The sequence below is a fragment of the Notamacropus eugenii genome, chromosome 1 (genome assembly GCF_028372415.1).
Source record: "Notamacropus eugenii isolate mMacEug1 chromosome 1, mMacEug1.pri_v2, whole genome shotgun sequence".
Lineage (NCBI taxonomy): Eukaryota > Metazoa > Chordata > Mammalia > Diprotodontia > Macropodidae > Notamacropus > Notamacropus eugenii.
Window position 1 is genome coordinate 515030655 of NC_092872.1, and position 24408 is coordinate 515055062.

The 24408-nt window shown below is 38.6% G+C and overlaps 1 protein-coding gene across 8 annotated transcripts in view; it reads left to right on the top strand.

The window, feature by feature from the left end:
* Positions 1-24408, top strand: part of ATP9A (ATPase phospholipid transporting 9A (putative)) — a 156359-nt gene that overhangs the window by 87188 nt on the left and 44763 nt on the right. For all 8 annotated transcript variants that reach the window (XR_011972344.1, XM_072633539.1, XM_072633535.1 and 5 more), the window contains exon 14: positions 10273-10485. Coding sequence is in view for 7 of the 8 variants with exons in the window: in XM_072633539.1 (XP_072489640.1) it covers positions 10273-10485 (213 nt within the window). In the remaining variant the exon portion in view is untranslated. The remainder of the gene's footprint in view (positions 1-10272; positions 10486-24408) is intronic.

The following is a 24408-nucleotide window of genomic DNA, read 5'->3' on the forward strand; positions in this document are numbered from 1 at the left end:
AGGCTTCTGAAGCCTTTGTCAAAGGTGTTATTCTGCTTTTCTTGGTAAGAAACTGTTCTCCTTTCCTACTCCCCACTCTCTCTAAAAAGATGGTGAACATTAAGGTATGAAATTTCTTGACTATCTGTTAGTTTTTGTGATGAGCAAAGGTATATATGGTTTGAATGTTTTCTTGGGGTAAATGTACCTAAACTAGCCAAAATTTTAAAAGTTTATTGGGGAGGGGAGAGAGATGGCAGATCTAAATGTATCCACTGCTTGAAGTGTTTCGAATTTTTACATTTTCTTATATCCCTTCATACATAAGTACTCATACATGTATGTATATAATTTTTAGTGAAATCAATTAACAAGCATTTATTAAATGCCTACTTTTGCCTACTGTGCTTTTAACCTCTTCTAAGAGTGTAAGTTGAAGAAAATGTGCTGGTCTATAGTGATAGAGGTTGTTTCCCCATTGGCTTTCCCTATACCTATGAAATCACAAGCCCAGTACCCATGTCCCCTATCTTCTTATGTGCCAAGCACTATGCTGGATTTGGGAATACAGATAAAGGAATGAAATAATCCTGTTCTCAAGGAACATGTAATTTGTTCGAGGCAAGAACGTGTTTGTTTTTAAGTATTGGGGTGCCTTGTATCATTCTCTATTAGACCATAACTATTGTAATAAAATGTGTTTTTATACTGTTTTATTGTTGACAAAGTGCTTTCATATCCACCTTCTTCTTCGATCCTCATCCCGTTCTGTGAGGTAGGAAGGACGCATAATGATGAAGAGGAAAAATGAGACTGACTTCGTCTTGTAACAATATTGACAGTAAGAATTGATATAACAAGCAAATTCTTGTAAAATCACAATGAAGTTTGAGGCAAAGTGTTTTAGAATGTGACATAGTTATTGAGTTCAAGAACATAAACACAGAAAACAGAAAATGTTGTGACATCCTTGACTATTACTTCATCTATTTTCCCTTTAAAAATTCAAAGCTGTGATTTAGTATTGGTACCCTGATCAGCCAGACTCTGTTTCCTCTTGTTTAAACAAGTAAAACCTCTTGGCTTTAACAAATAGTATAAGTGCAAAGTAAACACAGGGTAGTTAAGGAGGAAGGGCACTGGCAGTGGAGAAGAACAGCAAAGTCTTTATGTAGACTTTTTGATGTATGTCTTGAAGGATGGAAGGGATTCTGTGAAATAGAGATTGCGGGTGGTGGGAAGGGAAATATCTCCACGCATAGGAGATGTCCAGAGCACAGGCACTATTGTATGAATCCCTGAGGGAAGGCAGCAAGGGCCCAGTGTGACTTCCATTGATCTGTGTAAACCATGCCAGTCGGATTTCCATCTCCTACACCTCTCTATAAGACTTCCACTTCCTACTGTGTTCTCTTGATCTCCAGCCTCAGGTGAGAAGAAGAGTGACCTTCCCTCAGACTTTGGGCCTTCCTTCTCCTACTATGCCTGTTTGCTGAGGGAATAGAAAGAGAAAAGTTGGTAGGTAGCAGGACTTCCATCTTTTCCTGTACTGTCTCCAGCCTTCACAGGGAAGAGGAGAAGTGAAATGAGGCCTCCCATCTGGTCTTGTGCCTTCTTACTCATACCTGGTCACATCCAATATGTTCTAGTGATTCTGAACCCCTGTAGGTCTTCATCCAAACCCTACTGCCTACCATCTAGTTCCTTATTCCCGTCCCCCACACCTCTCACCCTATAGTGGCATCCAAATACTTCCCATCTCTTCTGCTATACTCTCTAGAATGCTTGTTGTATAGGCAGCAAACTTGCTCTCATCTTAAATCTTTTCCTCTCCCATATCTGTAATAACTGAGATTGGATTCCCCTTGATGACACAGCCTCCCTGGTCGCCCTTTCCAATGCTGGCTACATCTTCACTCATTCTCTTCAGCTCACCAATTGAGGTAGGGGAATTGGATTATTCCTTACTTCCCATTGCCACTTCCAGGTTCTCCTACCTCCTTCACTTAGTAACTTATCCACCTTTGAGGTTCATTCATTTCATATATACCAGTCAAAATCCTGGTAATTTTTGACTACAGACCTCCAATTTACTCCCCTTCCTTCCTTCCTCAATGAGTTCAATACTAGACTCACAGTCCTTCTCTCCTTAATTCCTTCCCACATGCTAGAGGACTTCAATAGTCTCTCTCTCTCTCTCCCTCTCTCTCTCTCCCCCTCTCCCTCTCCCTCTCCTTCTCTCCCCCCCCCCCTCATCTTTTGCTGATTGCTGATGAGGCACTGGGTCATGAAGGATAATGCCCTTGGGCTCCGAAAAGAGCATATATACTCCGAGGTGGGGGTTTTGCTTTGGGGCTTAGTTTTTGGAAGAAGTTTTTGTGTGCCAGATGAGACTTTGGGCAGCCATTTTAAGAAGCACCCTTGACTTTGAAAACCCGGATGTTGGTGCTTCTGTCTCTGGTAATGATATATGTATTGCCTGTGGTCAGACAATTGGAAGCCCTGTCTGTTGGTCCTGCTTGTATTTTCTCTGCTGGTATATGTGTTTGATTGAAGTGATTGTTGACCCCTCAAAAGTTGCTTTCCTTTTAGAAATGCAGATCTAAGAACCTGTACATCAGGCCCTCCTGTATATGTTGGGTTCCTTTCTGTTGTACTGCTTTCTCCTCTTTTCTCCAACTTGACCCCTGGGTGAATGAGTTCAACCCAACAATTTCCTCTTCTCTTGCATCCCTGCTTCCCTTGTCGTATTAGTGACTGCACCCTGCCAAGTCTCAGCCTTGGATTACTCTAACCTGTTATCCAGTCTGGATCATTCTGTTGCTGCCTTTGCTCCTACAAACATGCTGAATAAAGGTAGAGAAAATTATTAAACCATTTTTCTTGGGGCCACTACAAATTTATGTTATATAGTCTTAACTTAGGGTTTTCACAGCTTGCAGGCAATCCTTCTACACCTCCCTTATTAACTTCCTATCCCATTCTTCAGTGGCTCTTACAAATCTTTCCATCTCTCCTCAAACTTCCTATGGCTCTTCCTCCCCCCACCATCTCAATTGAGAATCTTGCCTCATAATTTTACCGAAAAAATTGAGGCCATACACTGTGAACTCCCTCTTCTGCTCTCTTCGACTTCTGCCTTCTGCCACTATCTCCTCCTTCACCTTTGTCTCAAATGCAGAGATGGTCCTATTCCTTACTGTGATAAACCTTTCTCCCTGCACAAGCAATCTCATTCCATCCTATATGCTACAATAGATTCTACCTTTTGTCATCCCCACTCACTTATTTTCAGTCTCTCCTTATGTACTGACCCTTTATTTACAAGTATGCTCGTATCTCCTTCATCCTCAAAAAGCCCTCACTTGATCCTTTCATCTCCACTATATCTCTTCTGTTCTTTGTGGCTAAATTTCAGAAGGCTATCTCTAATAGGTGCCTCTCCTTTCTCTCCTCTACTGTCTTTTTTAACCCCCAATAATCTGACTTCTGACATCATGATTTCACCAACACTCTTTTCTCCCATGGTACCATTGATCCCTTCATTGCCAAACCCAATGACCTCTCTCAGTCTTCATTCCTTCTGACCTTTCTGCTGCCTTTGATGCTGTTTTCGTCCTTGATCCTCTCTTCTGTATAGGTTTTTGGGAGACTGCTCTCTTCTGGTCCTTCTCCTGCCTATCAGACTACGCCTTCTCAGTGTTCTTTGCTGAATTTTCATGCAGATCACATCCTCTGACCATAGGTGTCCCACAGGATTTGGTCCTGAGTCCTCTTCTCTTCTTCCTTCATACTATTTCACTCATCAGCTACCATAGCTATCATTTCTGTGCTGATGATTCTCAGGTCTATGTATCTTGTTCTAAATCCTATGCTGATTTCTAGTCTCACATCTCCAGCTCCTTTCAGACATTTCAAACTAGGTGTCTGGTAGACATTTTAAATTCAGCATGTCTTAAACTAAACTCATCTTTCCCTCTAATTCCTATCCTAAACTTCACTGTTTCTGCCAAGGGCACCACTATGTTCCCTGTCTTCCAGGTTTGCAACCTAATTAATCTCTTTAATTCCTTATTCTTATCTCCTATATGCACCCTGTTGCCAAGGTCTATCTCTTTCTTCTTTGTAACATCTTTCAAATATGCTCCCTTCTCTCTCTGATTTTGCTGCCACCTTGGTGTGGGCTCACATAATCTCTTGCCTGGATTACTGAAATAACTTGCTGGCAGGTCTACCTGCCTTAACCCTCTCCCCTCTGCACTCCATCCTCCATTCAGTTGCCAAAGTGATTTTCCTGAAGTGCAGGTCAGACCACATCACCTCCTCTACTTAATAAATTCCCTGTCACCTTCAAGATCAAATACAGAATCCTTCCTTTGACATTTTAAAGCTCTTTATAACCTAGCTCCTCACCTTTCTAGTCTTATACTTTACGCCCCACCACATACTCTGATCTAGTAACACTGGTCTCCTGACTGTTCCATAAATAAGGTACTTCATCTCTTGGACAAAGGCATTTTCTCTGACTGTTCTCCATCTCTCGAATGTTCTCTCTTATCTTCACCATCTGGCTTCCTTGGTTTCCTTCAAGTTCTCACTAAAATTCTATCTTTTTTAGAAAACCTTTCCTAATCCCCCTTATTTCTATTGCCTTCCCTCTATTTATTATTTTCTTTTTATCCTGTTTATAGCTAATTTGTACATATTTATTTGCTTGTTGTCTCTCTGATTAGATTGTAAGCTTCTTGATACCCTCTTGTCTCTCTTTGTATCCACAATACTTAGCACGGTGTCTGGTATATAGTAGGTGCTTAATAAATGCTTGTTTACTGCCTGACTGACAGATAAGGGGTAGAGAAAAGTGAAATAGTCTCTGTCCTCAAGCTTTGAAAGAAACAAAGGAGAAGAATAGCTTTCTTCTGGGTGTCAGTTTCCTCCTCTCCAAAGTGTGGATTTTGACCTACAGTATGAGATCTACTTCAGCTCTGACACTTATTAAATTCTTTGTTCTAGGGTCCATTGCAGTTTAACTTGCTATGATTCAAACAGCAGAGAGAAAAGAAAGAGACACAAATTTTTCTTACAAGCAAAATGCAACATGCTTATTTTTGCCTATTTCAACAACTCATAATAATGTTTTTGAAGCCCAAATATCTATCTACCTATGTAATTTAATCCTCACAATATTATTGTGGACAGGTTGTCATAGTGGATTGAGAGCTTGCTTTGGGACTAAGAAAACCTCGGTTCAGGTACAGCCTCTGGAACATGCAGGATGCGTGACCCTAAGCAAGTTATATAATTGTGTAGGACCTTAGACAACTTTCTAAAACAAATGTCCAGTATAACTTAAGTTTCAGAGAAGGTGCAGACATGTATTGGTAGACTTCCCTCATCTAAGACTTCCCCATCCTAATTTCGTGACTGGTCTAATCATATTCCTGTTACTTATAATATTATATAAAATATGTGCGAGATGAAGATCGGGTTAATTTAATCATCATTAACTATACTTGATGGGGTGAGAAACCTTATGTCATAGATGCTACTTGTTGGCAGCTAAGGTTTTATTTGGTCATTTCCTGCCTTTTTATTTGGTCTCTTCATAGTCATAGAATGTAATTGCTGCAAGGGATCCTGGGACATAATATTTAGAATGTTGGAGCTGAGCAGGATCTTGGAACATAGAACATGGAATGTTATAGCTGCAAGGGACCTTAGAGATGGTGTAGGTGAATCTCTTGATTTTTACAGATAAGGATACTGAGACGCAGGTAGATTATCCTTGTTTTTTTAGCTGAGATTCATGTGTAATACAATTACATGTATCACTTGGAAGCATGGCGTTGTTGATTTCAATGGTGGCTTTTACTTCTTTTTCTTCTTCCTGTCCCTTTCTGTTCCACAGATGGGTGCAGGAGGCAGAACTCCCCTGATGTACTTTTTAACTACAATGGATCTTTCTCTTCATTCAGTTTGAGATGTATTGCTCTGCCCAGCTCACCAAATGATGACCCAGATTCCCTGGGAAATCATTTCTACCACAGAACTATTGTGAGTTAAATAGAGCAAAATCAAAACTTATGTGTCAGTGACCTGACCAAAATTTTCCTATAATAAAGCCATTAGATGATAACCAGACTTTGTTGTAACGTGACAAAAGTGCCTCAGTGCTGTTTTCATGATTGCCTGCATATAATATTTATATCATACTTCCTATGGAGCTAGCTGCACCTGATAATAGGCTTTTTGCTGAAAGTTGTGTTTTTAAGGAAACAGTGGCGCTAGGCAAGTACATGTATGTGTGTGAGGTAGGTATACCTTAATTTATATAATAGTTGTATTTCTAAGAATTCAGTTCAGCTCAACAAACACATTAAGTAATTACTCTATGTAAAAACGTGGGCTGGGATTGATGATACAAAGACAAAGAAAGAAGCAGTCAGTTCCTCCCTTCATGGAGCAGACATTTATCTAGAAGTCAAGTCAATGACCATTAAGTGCCTACTCTACGTCAAGCATTGTGCTGGCTAAAGAGTATTAAGCTAGAAGTTGCTGTTGAGTCATTTCGGTCCTATCTTACTCTTTGTGACCCCATTTGGGGTTTTCTTGGCAAACATACTGCAGTGGTTTGCCATTTCTGTTTCTAGCTCATTTTACAGATGAAAATACTGAGGCAGACAGGGTTAAGTGACTTACTCAAGGTCTCACAGCTAGTAAGTGTCTGAGGCTGGATTTGAACTCGGGTCTTTCTAATTCCAGGCTCAGTAATCTATCCACTATGCCCCCCAGCTGCTCCATTAAGCTCGAGGTAGAAGTTTGTAAATTATTGTTCAAAAACTAAGTTATTCTCCAGGGGAATTTGCTATTTTTAGGGTAATTCTATCTTTAATGAATGCTTTTATAATGTGTGTAATTTATTTGCACAGTAAATAGCCATCCTCATAGGGAAAGAGATTTGACTAGTTTCATTATTATAGGAGCCGATAGGTGAAGAAATTCCTTGTTCCAATATATGTTAGTCTCTTTTCTCCAACTTAAAGTATTAAGAGAATTGCCTATAGTTAAGTCACTTGCCTAAGGTCCCACTGCCAGAATGTGTCACTGGTGAGACTTGAACCTGGGTCTTCCTGCCTCTGAGGCCAGATCTCTATCTGCTATACCATGTTGCTTCTCCCATAATTAATCTTTTGCATAAAGTTAGATTTTCATATGTTCAGTAAATATCAAGCGCTTACTATGAGGTAACTGCAATGTTATTACTGATTTTAAAAAAGGAACATTTAGATAGTGCTTGGTTTGATAAAACTTTACTTGCAATATTTCCTTTTAGCCTCACAACAGTCTTGTGAGATAAGTAGTACAAATATAAAACTAAGTAACTTTTCCAGGGTTGCATAGAAAGTGTCAGGTCTTCTGCACTCCAAGTCTAGTACTTTATCCACCATACCACCCTGCCCCTTTCTAAATACAGTACCCATGTATATGTTCAAGAAATGTAACTGAGTCTCAGTTTTACTACTTTTTTAGAATCATTAACTTTTAAAAACTGAATTCAGAATGCCATTCAGAGGAACCATAGACACTGTTTTAGAAGCATGCAGTGGCAGCGAGGTGACATAGTAGGTAGAGAGCTAGACTAGAGTCATGAAAAACTGAGTTTGAATCCTGCCTTAGACACTTACTAGCTGTGAGAACCTGGACAAGTCACTTATCTTCTCTGAGTCTCAGTGTCCTCATCCGTAAAATGGGAATACTGCCTAGCTCACAGGATTGTTGTGAGGAGCAAATGAGATAATACGTAAAGTGTTTTGCAAATCTTAAAGCACTATTTGAATGTGAAGTATTATATTGCAATTATAATATATAATTTCCTATTTTTAGCCAGGTAAATATCTAAGTAAGTAGAGATGGAAAGCCATGTTATTCGTGGAGATCTCTAAAATTTTGCTGAAGACTTCTTCCGTGATATAAAGTGAATGGAATCTATTAATCATTTTGTGCTTTCAGTTTCTTTATTTGAAAATATAAATTATTTAATCTTTTCTGTTTTCCTCTGGCTCTTTGAAAAATCTGTAAGATTTGGATGAGTTGTGAACTTTTGAAAATTAAAGGAAACCATGATATTTGAATTTTAAGATTTCCTTTTCTTTAGTGGTTTGTATTAACATTATTTATTTACAGTTTATGTAAACTTTGTATAATATGTGTAACATGCAGTACCTATCATGAGAAATAGAACAGTTGTACATTCTGACTTGAAATTTAATTTAAAAAAAAGGTTTCTTTTAACACAGCCTAGAATCAGCATCTGTAAAAGTATTTACAGCACTTCATTAATGAGGAGCAGGAGGTGCCTTTTCAGAGGCTCCTGATTTCCTTTTGTGAGCTGTGACCCTGCAGAATTACTCTCTATGCAAAGATCTTAATGTCCCACACATCTATTTGTGTTTGGTTATGAAATCTCTTCTGACCTCACATGAAGCCTTTTTATTTTCCCTATGCGAGGGACCAATGTTTTTCCCCAGGGCAAAATGTGTAGTAACCTGCCTTCTTGGCTACTACATCTGTTTTTGTTTTCCACTGGCATTCTCTTAAGTAAGAAGAAATGTGTCTAGGTTAAAGGGCCTGGGGAGAAGGTAGAGAGATAAACACTGTAAGATTTGAAACTCTTCCAGGGAGCTTGCTGGAGACATTGAAGTGTCTCTTCTCAAATTGATAGAAATTGGCCGTAAGATAACACTGCTGTTACTGTTTTAAGAGTTGGCTTACCCACATGTGGGTTTTTACTTTGAAAGTACTTGAGAATTCTTCTTTTATCATCATACTAATCTTATGAGAGAGGACAGATATTGGTTGGTTTATTTTATGGATGAGGAAACAGAAACACAAGGCTATGACTTGAGTTGCCGAAGGTGTTGAAAGACTAGCACCTGACCCTCCTCCCAGTGGTCCACCAGACCCCTAGTAGTTTTGTATGTTCATGAAACTTCAGGTCATCTTACTTGGCTTAGTGGTTCATTTTGGTGAGTCTTCAGTCTGATTTGGAAACCAATTCATGTGTGGTTTTCTTCATTTGCGATGTTAATGGTAGCTGACCACATTTGACTTCCTTTTGTAGTGGATTATTATATTTATGAAATCTAGAGCTTTTCATGTGGCCAGTGGCTTTTATATGTCCAAATCCTTTGTACTAACATCGCAATAGTAGTTAGTACTAATAAGTACTAACATCGCAGACCAAAGTAATTGTTCTATCAACTGTTGTGATGATTGGTTCTGATGACAGATGTTAATGTCGGTCCGTCTGGGTGCTGAGTGATGTGTGAAAACCCTAAGGACACATGTTTTCCAGCTTAAATTATGGAATTTGTCCAAATTGCTCATGATGCATATTTGCATTGTGACAGTGATAATTTTTCTGTAAATTTTTGATCTTTTTTACAATCTCAGTGTTAAATTCTTTGTAATTAAAAGCACTTGGCAAACGATGATTCATTTAAACTGTAGTTCTGATTCATTACTCTAATTACTGTTGCCATGCAATGCCCTTTGACCTGGAAGCGAAACTTTTGTCCTCTTGACACCAGAGGTTAACCGAGCAGGAAGTCAGAGCACTGTGTGTCCCCTCAGTGACCAGTATAATTTAGTAATTGTCTAATTACCTGAAAAGTCTGACGCTGCTACTAAAAATAGTATTAAAAATGAAATGAAAGTTATTTTCTAGTTCCAGGAAACCCATCTGTTTTCTATTTTGGGTCAACCATGTGTTCATGTATCTAGATCTCAGTTCATTCTGACTTATCAGAGCACTTATCTTCTGTTGAATGAAACAGCTTTTAAACAGACTATCAAATATAAAGACTTTTGGGATATTTTGATCTACTAGCCTCAAACTCTCACTACAGTTGTGGGAAGAGTAGATTTGCTGTAGGTCATCATTGGCCTCCAAAAGTGGGTTAGAGATTTGACGATCAGTATTTGTGTGTTCCATCTTTGTTGTCATTTCATTTATTTCCTCTGTTGAAAGTCTGAGTTAAACATTAAGTCACTGATTACCTGGAAATGGGGACAGTTCATTTGTCAAGTGGGTATACCCCACCTGTGAAAAACACTTAAATGGAATCAGTACTTTTTGAGAAATTGTTTCCCAAAGCATCACAGAAAGTGTGTGCAATGATATATGTCTATATTAGGAAAACTAGAGGAGGGAATTGAACTCTGACTGGGATTTTTCTCCTTTGAAGCCCTTCATCTTTAACCATTTCTCTTTTTGGTTTCTTCTTTCTCCAGCAATCTCAAGATCCACCCACTTTAAAAGGCCCTACACTCACCACCAAAGTCCGGAAAACCATGAGTAGCCGTGTTCATGAAGCTGTGAAAGCAATTGCCCTCTGCCACAATGTTACACCAGTCTATGAGTCTAATGGAGTGACGGATCAGGCAGAAGCGGAGAAGCATTATGAGGACTCGTGCCGGGTATACCAGGCATCCAGCCCAGATGAGGTAAAGCCTCCAGTCAGCTAAAACTTGGGATGTGGGTCATTCCTTACACATTTTTACAAGCTTGAAACTGGCAATTTCCCAAGGAGTTATCAGGAAACTAGGAATCAGAGTAGATAATTGCTAATGAAATTGAATGAAGACAAATCACTGGATGGGGTTTTGGGATAAACACATTTAGAAATAAAGGAGAGAATTAGTTGGACTTTAAGTAAGAAATTTTTGCCTAAAGATAAGTATGGAATTAGGAAAGGGTAAGAGGTCTTGATTAGCAGAGGGAATGACCAGTGTTTCAAAGGTATGTGGTCCAATTTAAAAGCCACATTCCTTTAAGAAGGCCTTTCATGTTGAAGCATATTCTATTACTAAAACCAAAAGAACTCATTTGTCTCCCTTCGTAGTGAGTGTAGACCCTGGAAGCAGAGCTGCCCGGTTTATATTTGTTTATAATGAGCTCCTAATTAGTTTTCCTTCCAGTTTCTTATATAGCTAAGAATGTCCATTGCTTCCATATAGAGGTTGCCCACTCAGCAGGAAAGTGTTTTTATATCCTTTGTCATACTGACTTGTGATATAATTCACAAAAATCAATCATTTGTTCTTCTAATTATGTATTAGAACTGATCATCATGTAATCATTAATTATATTATAATTAGTTATGAAGAACTCAGTTGTATACAGTCCTCAACGGTTTACAAGATGCCTTAGCCAAAGTAGTGAAGTAGAACATGCAAATATTATTATGCTCATTTTACAGATAGTAAATCAAGCCCCAGAAAGGGAAAGCCATCTGGCCATAGGCACACAGCTTCTCACAGCCAAGATTCCAGACCCAGGTTTTCAGACTCCAAATTTAGTGATCTTTCTATGATGCTAAACCATACTCTCCAAATTCCTTCTCTTACTGTCCCAGGAGATTATCTCAAACTTGATACTGAATTGAACATTAAGCTACCTGCTATATTTCAATTTTAAAATGGATCAACCTTTAAGTTTCTCTGTTTCAGAAGTGATAGCATTGTGTTCGGCTACAGAGATCATTTTTCTTGCTTATGTATTCAGGCCAGGTATCAATTTTATAAACAGAAGCTAAGGGGAAACTGTTTAGAAATTAAACTTGTATTTTAAGCAAGATAGACCACTGATTATGTTGTGGATAATTATTCTAAAGCCATCTGCAGTAGTACACCTTTATTGGCAGAATAAGCCATTAAGCAAAATCTCTATATATGATGTTTGTGCTAGGGGTAGTTTCCCCTCCTTTTTCAAAGGAAATACAGATGTGGTATAATAGAGCACCAGATTTAGAGTCAAGTGGTCTTGGGAAAGTCAGTTAACCTCTCTGGGCCTCAGTTTCCTCATCTGAAGAATGAAGATGGGAAGGATGAGGTGTGGTTTTTTTTTTAGGATTCAAGATATTTTTATCTTTTTGCTTTAAAGAGTTACTTTGATATGTTAAGATAATTTTATTTTACCTCACAATTAACCTCTGATACTCTCAGATGCCTTAAGTCAGGACTTTTTAACCTAGAGTTTGTGACCTTTTTTTTAATTTTTGATTACTATTTCAGTATAGTTTTTTGCCTTGTAATTCTATGTATTTTATTGTACACAATTACAAACCTTCTAAGAAGGGGTCCATAGAGTTCATCAGTCTGCCAAAGGTGTCCATGGCATTCAAAGAGATTAAGAATCCTTTTCTTAGATCAATTAATAACCAAACATCTATTAAAAGTGATTTTTAAATTAATTTATTTTTAGTTTTCAACATTCACTCCCATAAGTTTTAAATTTTCTCCCTTTCCCTTTCCTCCCCAAGATGGCATGAAATCTCATGTAGACTCTACATATACATTTCTATTAAACATATTTTCACATTAGTCATGTTGTATAGAAGAATTGGAATGAATGGAAGAAAAACAAAACAAAAGAAAATAGTTGGCTTCACTTTGCATTCAGACTCCTTAGTTCTTTCTCGGGATGTGATTAGCATTTTCCATCATGAGTCTTTTGGAATTGTTTTAGGTCCTTAAATTGCTGAAAGGGCTAAGTCTATTAAAGTTAGTCATTGCACACTATGGCTGTTACTGTGTATAATGTTCTCCTGGTTCTGCTCACTTCACTCAGCATCAGTTCATATAAGACTTTTCAGGTTTTTCTGAAGTCTGGCTGTTCATCATTTCTTATAGCACAGTAGTATTCCATTACATTTACATATCACAACTTGTTTAGCCATTCCCTAGCTGATGGACATCCCTTTAATTTCTAATTCTTTGCCACCACAAAAGAGCTGCCATAAGTATTTTTGTACATGTTGGACCTTTTCCAATTTTTATGATCTCTTTGGGATACAGCCCTAGAAGTGATATTGCTGGGTCAAGGGGTATGTACACTTTTATAGCCCTTGGATCGTAGTTCCAAACTGCTCTCTAGCATGGATGGATCAGCTTACAACTCCACCAATGAATTAGTGTTATAGCTTTCCCACATCTTCTCCAACATTTTTCATTTTCCTCTTTTATCGTGTTAGCCAGTCTGATAGGTATGATATGGTACCTCAGAGTTGTTTTGATTTGCATCTCTCTAATCAATAGTAGTTTAGAGCATTCTTTCATATGACTACAGATAGCTTTAATTTTTTCCTGTGAAAACTGCCTATTCATATCCTTTCTTGTAAATTTGTATTCTTATAAATTTCTAAATTCTTGTAAATGTAAAAATATATTTTAGAAGTGAGGTCTTTATCAGAAATACTAGTTGTAGAAATTCTAAAAGTGATTTTTGTCTTCAGAGTCTGTACTGGACACTGGCAGGGGAGAGGCTAAGCCATGCCTATTGCTGTCATGGCACTCATAGTCTTGTAGGGGGAAAGACCCAAATGTACAGTACTGACATGAAATGGAACTTAAGTGAAATCTTATATGTGTCCTTTGCCCTTCTGTTCTCTTTTTCATTTTTCCTTGACTTCCATTGAACTAAAATTTTGGATACTGGAATTTTGTGTCATCAGTGACTGCTAAAATCTGTGCCATATTTGCAGTGTGACAAATTCGTAGGAATGGGATAACTACCAGACTCCTTTAACTTGTGACAATATAAATTTGGATAAACTTTTTCAGAGGTTGAAGATTTCTTTGTGGTCCCATATACAGCATAAAGTTTGGAAGTATACAGAAGTTCACATTTTCTCCTTGGTCTACTTGCAGTCTCTATGTGACTTTTCGCAAAAGAAAACAAGAAAATCCTAACTGGGGATGGGGTGGGTTGAGAAAGGGGGAGAACCTGCAGTCTCAAGGCCACATGTGACCCACTAGGTCCTCAAGTGCAGCCAGGATTCAGTCAAAGGACCTTACCTGAAGACCTAGGGGACCATATGTAGCCTTGAGGCTGCAGGTTCCCCACCCATGTGGCCTAAACTAATTACAATTATCACAGATATTTTGAGTTAATGGATTTATTTTGTGACACCTATTCTTGGTTTTCTGAGATCTCTTTTAGTTAGAGAGTTGGTAAATAATGACCTTACTAGAGCCAGAGGATGCTAAGTGGAACTGTCTTTCCAGGCTTTTCTGAGCTCTGAGCCTCTTAGAGTCAGGAGGACCTGAGTTCAAATACAAATCAAATGCAGTCCTTAGATACTTACTAGCTGTGTGATGCTGAGCCTTAGTTTTCTCAGCTGTGAAGTGGGGAGTTAATATCTGTAAAGTGTTTATTATAATGCCCGGCACATATAGGTGCTATATAAGTGTTAGCTATTATTATATGATAACTACTGAAGGATAATTTGGAGGGAAAGAATATATAGCATGTGTATACACATATACACTATATATGTGTATGTGTGTGCATGTATATATAGATTATGTGTGTATGCTTGTGTATTTATATACATGTTTGTTGTTATTCAGTCGTGTTCAATTCTTCATGATCCCACTTGGGGTTTTCTTGGCAGAGATATTGGAGTGATTTGCCATTTCCTCCTCCAGCTCATTTTACAGATGAGGAAACTGAGGCAAACAGGATTAAGTGACTTGTCTAGGGTCACACATCTAGTAAGTGTCTGAGGCTGGATTTAAACTCAGGAAGGCAGGAGTCTTCCTGATTTCAAACCCAGTGCTCTATCCACTGTGCCACCAGTAGTGTGTGTGTGTGTGTGTGTGTGCATGTGTGCATGTGTGTTGTGTGCATGCACATGCATGTGTGTGATTTACAAGAATGTAAACTCCCTGAGAGGAGGAATTCCTTCATTCTTTCTATCCCCAGTGCCCAGAGCACTGGCATAGAGCAGAAACTTTATAAATGCTTGTTGGTTGATTTTCTCCCTTTACTTGACAGAATTGAGATCTGTATAATTTCCAGATGTTGATTATCTTATCGTTCATAGTTGTTTCCTAGTATTGTTTGAAAAATCAGATAATGATTTGATTTTTCTTGGCTTTTTAATAGTCCCTCACATGATTCTGTGTACTCACCTGGGGTTTGAGATGCTTATATATTACAGGATGCTGTTGAAATCACTGGACCTAGAATCAGGAGACCCACTTTCAGGTCCTGGTTCTGACACTTGTTTAGCTGTATTGTCCAGGAAGAAGTAGTCCTGTCGCTTCATCCTTTTGTCTCTGTTATGCTTATTCAGGGTTCCTGAGTCGCCTCTCTTTTCTCAGTTTCAGTTTCCTTATCTGTAAGGCAGGGATAATTATTCTTGCATTATGTACAAGTGTACAATGGTTGTGAGTGAAGTGCTTTGGAAACCTTAAAGTACAATCTAGATGTAATTATTAATATCATTTTGTTCTTAGGACTTGGTTCAGAGTTGTATGTTAATGTCAATCATTCAGAGAGTTGAAGCGCTCTCTTTCATTAAGGGAAAATTTCCATTTTCCTTTTTTTCATCTCAATTGTGAATCCTGAGTAATTTCAACAAAATAAATGTTTTTGACTGAAGAGACAACACTTCGAAAGCATTCATGTGCAGTATTTTTTAACCATTAAACCTTAGAGATGATTCAGTCCCGTTTCTTCATTTCAGCTTAAATAGAATTCTTCAGAAAGCTTTACTGTTTATGAATTCCTCCTGGACTAAGTGAAAGTTTTACTAAGGTTGAAAATACTCCCTTTGAAATTCTATATCAATAAAATATTCTAGGCAAGGTCAGTTTATGAAACACATACAGAAACTTGTATTCATTTTACTCCAAAGCTGCGAGAGTAATTTCTACCAGTTGGCACAGATTCATTTCCTGTAACAGAAAGCAGGATTTCCTAAATTTGTTTCCTGTCCACAGTCTGCTTTAGAACCCTTGAAGTATCTTTATTCAGATATCAATTACAGCCTTAGGGGTGCTGATCCTTCACTGGCAGCCATACAGTAACTAACAGGGGAAATTAAGTAGATATAATCTGATAGATAAGTGTGCCTGAGATTCTTGAGCAAATAGTCTTTAACCCGGACAGCATTCCACAATTACTAAGACTTTGGGGGAGAAGTGTGGGGGGCAAAGCATATGATGAGAGGTTGGTGATAGGTAACGAATTGATTAATGTTATTGTTTCAGCATCTTGGAAATCAAAGGCATGGTACTTCTTAAAAAGGAGTGCCAGTAAAGGATGATGAACTTTGGTGTCTGTAAAATGAAATGTACTGAAGTGCCTCTAGCTGGGGCTTTTGAACACTTTTGGTAATTTGAGAAAGGGATCCAATGGGAATCTCCTCATGAAATGCAGACATGAGAGTGCCTTTAATATATGTAGATATGTGTGGGATCCGTTGTACTGCAGTCTCTCTGCGGACTCTCATGTAGCAGCATGTAGTCACACTAGACTATTAGGTTGCGTTTGATCCTGTATTCAGTGGTGAGTGCTACCCTTTATATTCTGCTTTTACTGTGAAAGACAGAATGTTAGAGCTGGGAGGGAGTTTAGAGGTAAATAACTAGACCAGAGGCTCCCAGACTTATTTGGACACTTTTTAAAAAAAATGTTACTCAGCGTCCCCCAGAAATCTTTAACCCTTTAATGTTTTTTTGGAAATCTGTGTCATTTCAAAAAAATATTTATTTTTTAAAATGATGCATCTTAAATTTAATAATTTATTATAATTTGTGGGTTTTTTCCTGTATTGAAATTTTGATGATGCAATATTGCACATATTCCTGTTGATACCTGCTGGATTTCCCAACATGTGTGACATATGTGCTTGTTTTTATTCAACCCCTCCCAATTGTACCTGAAGCTGCCCCTACCCCCTCACCCCTCATGGTTCCAAGGCCCCCCAGGGTGATATGACTCACTTTGGGAACCTATGAACGAAATCAACACTCTCATTTTATAAATTTGGAAATAGACATAGGGAAGTGTAGCTATTTGCTTATGGACTTGAACCCAGACCTTTTTTTAGGTCAGTATATCTTTTTTTAAAATCTATACCTTACTGATGAAGTTTCTATAGTGTTGACCACTTTTTAAAGTGCTGACTTAGATTGGAATTGGTTAGTGTTTTAATATCATAAATGAGTTATTAGTTCACAACCAAGGCTTTTCATTACAAGGAACCAAGCTGTAGCCTACCCATGGTTGACTATTCTTTGAGAACCACTGGAGTACTTAAAAGAATAGGAAATTACACAGTTATAATTGAATCTAATCTCCGTTCTTTGTAGTACCATATACATATTTCTGCTTTGTGGTATGATTCTTTATTAAAAGTCTGATGTTTGTGATTTTGAAGCTACGGACAAACTTACTGCCTAAAAGCAGGGTAGTTTGGGGTCTATTACAATTTTAATTCAATCTAACACACATTTATTGAGTGCCTACTATGTGCAAAGCACAGAGATTACTCAAATGTTTAACTTTTGGGAAGTAATATGAATTCTTCAGCATTAAAAACTAGTTTTTGCCCTTTAAATGTTCCTACAGTGACTAAATTTTGGACTCTTGTCAAGAGGTGAAACAAGTAATGGGTTCTGGCCTAGTTCCTAAATCTCCAAATATAAGGGAGAAATAATTAAAACCTGTCACCAGTGGTTTACTGCTGCCCATAGGATAAAAGAAAAGCCATTTCTTTGGAAATCTTTGACCCAAATTTCTCTGGTTTAGGTTTGTTTGTTTGTTTAAAAGAAAGACAAAAACATGTTCCACTTATCCTGTTTCACTATTGAAACCAGTCCAAAAGGGGAGCAAAACATGTTGGCCCTTCCTCCCGGTAGTTTCCAGAATTAATTTGATTTGTGTTTCATCTATTCAATTGAACAGTCAAGTTTTGTAGTTGCAACGTTAGTACCATTCCCTTAGTCTAGGACAGATTGACCTAAAATCTTTGGAAATCAGTTGGAGGATTGGGGCTCTAGATAAGGAGATTAAATTCAGCAAACTCAAATACGAACTAAGTACGTACTACGTGCCAAAGCACATGATTGTGCTCAAAGATGCCTTTAAGAAATTTAACTGAGTTGAGGAGCTAAGACATGAATGCAAATAACTGTAGGGTAAAATAGAATGTAAGTACAAACAGACTGTCCTGAGAGAGCTGAGAAAGAAGAGATCTCTCCTGAATGGCAGAATCTTGGTATGTAAAAGAACCTCAGAAATGATTTAGTACATTGTGTACTAGACTAGTAGAGGTTTGAAGAAGCTGTGTGAGGGAAATGCTGGTCCTATTATATACCACCTCTTGATGGTTAAGGATCTTCTACAGCTATAGTGTCAAACTCAAATAGAAGGGAGATCATTAAACCATGCATAAGGATTCTGTGAACCACAGATTGACTTAGAAAACCACATGTTGCTATAATTATTATTTTTCTAAATTAAAAATCAGAGTGGAGAACTACATTTTAATCTGGTTTGAACCAGCCACACTTGGGAATATTGTGGGTCATATGAATGTCACAGGCCATGTGTTTGGTACCTCTGTTCTAGAGGACCTTCCACCATTTCAGTCCTTTTTGGGCTTGGTGGACACATCTTCTTGGTATGGACTAGACTAGAAGGAAAAAGGAAAAGAAGAAAAGTTACAGTGCCCCTCCTCTTTCACTCTCCCAGAGAGTCACTGTAATGAGAGAAAACACAAACAAAAAAATATGGAGGAGAACAGAAGCCAGAGATCCTAGGCATTTTTCACCACTGACTCTGGAAATGATAAAGTCTCAAGTTTCAGTTATCTTAGTACATGTGGTAAGTGATGCAAAATCTTCACAATTCATGGTGAATTCTAATGCAAATTGGTTAAGTTGAAACTAGAGCAGTACTCAGAATGTCAGAGCCACAGAACAGATGAAGGCACCTCCATTATGGGCATGGATTTTTTTCCTTATGAGGTGTTGACAGTGAATTGAATGGGGCTGCTAGGTGGTGCAGGTGATAGAACACTGGTTTGGGAGTCAGGAGGACTGTAGTTCAAATCTAACCTCAGATACTTACTAGCTGTGTGACCCTGGGCAAGTCATTTAACCCTGATTGCCTCCAAAAAAAAAAGAAAAAGAAAAGGAAACGAAAGGAAAAAAAAAGCAGCTGTAGGAACAAGCCATAGCATGGACACTTCTGGCATAGTCAGCAACAATTCTTCATTGTGTATAAGGGTCCTTTGCAGTAAAGTGGCTAAGCAGTCATGCCTCCTATATGCAATCTGTATCAGCTCAGTATTCCTTGGCATTCCTGCCCAAACTTCCCCTTTCCTTCTTTCACAGGGATTAAATAAGGACTCTCCCTCACCCCTACACAAGTGACTCATTACCATCAAGTCTGTTAAGGGATCCTCTTTCTTCCAAGAAGATATACACCTACCACAGTTAGGTAGTGATAGATTCACCTTCCTCAAGAAAGTAGATGCCTCTCAGCGAGACTACTTTTGGTCCCCCAAGCTTTTTCTTGGAAGAAGTTGTCCAGACTATCATAGAGGAAAGGAAGCCAGCCAATTGAAGGAGGCCTGGATAAATTCTCTTGTGTTTATGGACCCTTCTGAGGAGACAAGAACCCTGAAGCCCAGACAGCACTAACACGGGGCTACCAAATAAGGTCAACGGGAACTATCTCCAAGAATAATCTCTTCTTATAAGTGTTCCTGGAGAACTGCATTCCAGAAATCACTTGCCTGGAGAGCCTTAACCCTTTCCAGGGAAGCACTGATGTGTCAAAGACTTGGCTTCTGGGAGACTGGACACTCGATCTGGGTAGTCAGATGCATAATAATGCAGCTCTTGATTAGTAGAGGCAGCTACCTTGTCCTGAGCTGGAAGGGTGCTGTTTTGCCAGCTGGGGATAGATTGAGGACCACTAGGATTGGAATAATGTTGTGTTTGGCACAAGAAGCCAAGCTGGGCATGAGTAGCTGCCTTGTTCATAGTTGGGGGAATCATATGGTCCTGTGTCCATACATGTAATGCCAACATGGCATTACCACTCCAGTGTCCAAATTGTCACTGGGTCCTCTCTCCAAACTGCAGTTCTTTAAATTGTTTTCACATGGTCATTTAGCATATAATATCTCTGATGGGTGCTGACATGCCCCATAATAACTGGATAATATTCTGATATTGGTCCTGACTCTGAAGGAGAGAACCTTTGATTATCTAGTCCTGTACCTTTTAGGCTTCAGACTACTTGACCAGACCCAGAACCCCCACCAAGGAATTAGTATCGATGCAGATCTTTTCTACCCCATCCCTCAAAGTTTTCTTACCAGGTAGCTGGGAGCTCAGAACAGTGGAAGGCCTTATTAGGATCTTTATTCCCTAGAGTATTCCCTAATTTCTGGATTAATGACTGGCTGAGTCTAGTTGTGAATGTCTCTCTCATAGTGGATGGGTCATTAGTCTACCAGACATAATGGCATTCCTTGGGGATCAGGTCCTTATAGGTGCGACCTATTGGGCTAGCAGGGGAGGCAGGGTTCCAGGGGCTCTACTGTAGACCTCATTTTTCAGGGTCACAAAGAACCAAGGGGAGGGACTGCTGGACAACCTGCTTTATGTCTTCCAAGCTGTAGCTTGTTCTGCGCCCCACTTCAAAGAGATGGACTTACAGGTATCTCAGTAAATGGGGGCCATCAGAATTCCCAGAGAGGGAATATAGGTTCTCCAAAACCCAAAGTATCTAATAATTTTCTGGGCTTCTGTTTTAGATTATGGAGAAGCAAGTGTCAGAAGCTTATTTTGAACTGTGATGGAAATTTTCTAGATTTCTCACACTCGCCACATTCCCTAAAATTGGAGTGAATGGGCTAGACCTTGGATTTTCTTAATGTTGATTTTCCATCCCTTGACCCACAATATGGGTCACCATCTGATCTAGGGCTTCTGCCATCTGATCTGCAGCTTCGCTTCATCTCACCTGATCAGTGTTGTATTTTCAATATAATGGTGTACATCAGTGCCCCAAGGAAGGCCACTTTTAGATCTCTGCCCACCATAATGTGGAAGTATAAGGGACAATTCTGGTAGCCCTGGGGAATAATGGTAATGGTATATTGGATTCTTTCTCATGTGAAAATAAACAACTTCTGACCAATCTTAGCCACAGGAACAGAGAAAAAAGGATTGACAAGGTTGATAACCTCATACCATCCACTCTGGACCTAGGCTACATGGTTAAAATGTTGAAAAGATCAGAAACAGTTGTAGTGATGGGTATAACAACTTTTTTCTGCTCTAATCCACCGTAAGCTGCCAGATGCCATTTGCTTTTCTCGCAGTTAACACAGGATTATTGTAAGGAGAGCTGGTATAACAAAGGAATACAGCTTTTTTCACATCCATCACTAGAGAAGAAATATCTTTCACTCTTTGTGAGATCTCAGTTTTGTGTTGTGTTAACTACGTAGGATGGTTCAAGTAATTCTAGAGGTTTCCATTTGACCCCACCCACAGTAATAAGTCCCCTAAATGCTTATCTCAAATTAATCTTGCTCAGATCTTGTTAGTACGTAGGGTTTTTTGCATGTTGTCTCCTCAATTATATTGAATTTCTTGAGGGTAATGATTGTCTTTTGCCTTTCTCTGTATCCTCTGAGCCTAGCTCAGTGCTTGGCACATAGGAGTGCTTAATAAATGCTTATTTACATGATTTACCTCATGAGCTAGCCCATTCTACTTTTGAACAGCCTTGATTATTTGGAGTTTTTCTTTATGACAAGGCAAAATTTTCCTCTCTACAAACTCCAACCATTATCACTCCTAGTTTTATCATCTAGTGCCAAGCAGACCAAGTCTAAACCCCTTTTTGTATGACAGTCCTTCAAATACTTGAGGACAGCAATCATGTTCTCCTGTCATCTTTTTGCTAGGCTTAACATGCTCAGTTCCTTCCACTGATTGTCATAGAGGTCCCTCATCCCTGGCTGTCACCCTCAGAATTCTAAGTTATCAGCATCCTTCCTAAAATATGGTATCCGAATGTAGTCTTCACGGTAGGATCATCACCTGTTCTGTAAGCCATTCTTTTCAGTGTAACAGACCTTCATATTGTAGTCTGGATTCCTAGTGAGCTAGCAGTCCACCAGAATCCCTCGGTCTCTTTTGTGAACTGCTTTATTTTATACTTGTGAAGTTTATTGTTTTTTAGCCAATTGTGGGAACTGTTTTTTTAAATTCAATTGTACAAAAAATTATTGAGAACCTCTCATGTACAAGGAACTGTGCTAACTTTGAGGATACAAAAATGCTAGTTGACTTGGTTCCTTCCCTCAAGAAGCTGTTAGTAGCCTCAGGTGCTACAAGATGGAATTATTCTTCTGAAGAGATGCTCCATGGAGCTAGAATAATCTTTTGGGCCAGGGATTCTTGACCAGTGAACTTGAATCAGAAAATAAAATTACATTTTCACTTCAAAATAATTGATTTTCTTGGAAATCCTAAGTTTATATGTTTAAAAACATTTTTCTGAGAAGGGGCCCAAAGGCTTCACCAGATTGCCAAAGGGGTCCACAACACACAAAAATAAAGAACCCCTGCTATAGACTTAGAGAATGTTAGAATTGGAGAGACCTTAGAAATGATCTGCTCTACTTCTTTCATTTTACAGATGAGAAAACAGTCTCAGAAATGGAAAATGACTTGCCCAAGGATACACAAATTAAATAAATCATATTGTTATGGAAATTTACTTAATAGGAATGGTTTAGCATCATTTTTAACCTGTGAATTTTTTTCTGCTGTGATTCCAAGGAAGTAAAAAAAAAATAATCCCAGTCCCAGAAATGGAAAATGACTTGCCCAAAGTCAGAAAGGTTAAATAAATCAAATTGTTATGGAAATTTACTTAATGAGAATGGTTTAGCATCATTTTTAACCAGCCAATTTTTTTTCTGCCATGATTTTGAGGAGTTAAAAAAAAACATCTTTAGAATTTCCTACTCACAGTGGCGTGGACCCAGTGTGATTTTTTTTTCCTGTGTTTTCTTAGAGGATATCTTTACATTGAAGTTGCTATACAAAAGCATATTTGAGCAGAAGGTGAAAATGTAAGGCTACCTACAGTGCTCATATCCTGTTTGGATAAGGTTTGAATAAGCTTGCCAAGGTTTCAATTATCACACTGCTACAGGGAAATGAGGGGAAAGAAATAGAGTGAGGTTACTTAGTGGGGACTCCATTGAGTGACGTGTGCTGTGGTAGAGTATCTGTCTTTAAAAGTAAATGGTTTGGAGTTCAAAGTACAATTGTCGTTGTTCTTCCTCCATCAGGAAAATGTGATTTTAATGACTGACTCGATTCCCTGATTTACAGCATAATCTTTGTTCTGGGATAGTCTGGTATCCCTGCCCTTAGAGGTGATGGGAAATTTAAATGATCTGCTTTCACTGTCAGAGTATTCCTTCAGCCAAATCATAGACTTTTCTATTTTTAAGTTCCTCTGAGTTTTTAGAATCCCAGACATTGGAAACATTGGATCTGGAATGAAGACCTGGGTTCAAATCCTGCCTCTGTGGGTAGGTGGTACAGTGGATAGAGCTTTGGATCTGGAGTTAGAACTGAGTTTAAATCCCAGCTTCAGAAATTTATTAGCTTTGTGATCCTGGACAAGCCACTTAACCCCCATCTGCCTCAGTTTCCTCAACTGTAAAATGTGAATCATAACAGCACCTACCTCCCAGGTTGTTGTGAGGACCAAATGAGATAATATTTATAAAGTGCTTGGCACATAGTAGGTGTTTAATAAATGCATATTCTTGCCCACTCCCACCCTTACTTCTTACTATGTATGTGACCTGGGGCAAATCATTTCGCTCCTTTAGGCCTTAGTCTCTGAATCTGTAAAATGAGGAGATTGAACCAGATGACCTCTAAGGTACCTTTCAGCTTTAAATCTGTGATCCTATAGTCATTGCTTCGTTTAATTATTAATTTAGATTCAATTATCCCTGAACCTTTTCCTCCTCCCTTTCCCCAACGAACAATTTATATTCCTTAGCAGTAGATAGTCTTAGCGTCATAGAATATTTGAGCTGGAAGGTATTGGTGAGATCAAGTCCAAATCAAGCTCCCTCATTTTACAGAGGAAGAAGTTGAGGCTGGTAGAAGTCACACTTGGTAGAAGTCAGGACTAGAATTCCTTTAGTTCACCTTCCCCTTCACCCACATGGAGATTTGGTAAGGATTGTAGCTCATGAATACAATAGCGTTTAGCATTATGCCTGGCATATAGTAAGTACTTAATAAATACTTGTTGATTGACATAATTAGGGGCTTGTGAGTTATAGGAACCTAAAGGAGCTGTATTGGACATTTGAAGTCCAACCAGAGAAAGAAGATTAATTTACTATACAATCATGTTTCATTTTATGTGTCTTCACTGTTTGTGTTCATCATTATTTAATTTAAAAATACCCACTAAAGTCAAGGAGCCCAAGTCTGAACTTTTAAGCTGTTCTTTCAGTAAGCGCCAATTTAGTCTTGTGTACAGGACCCTGTTAGACCTGAGGATATGAG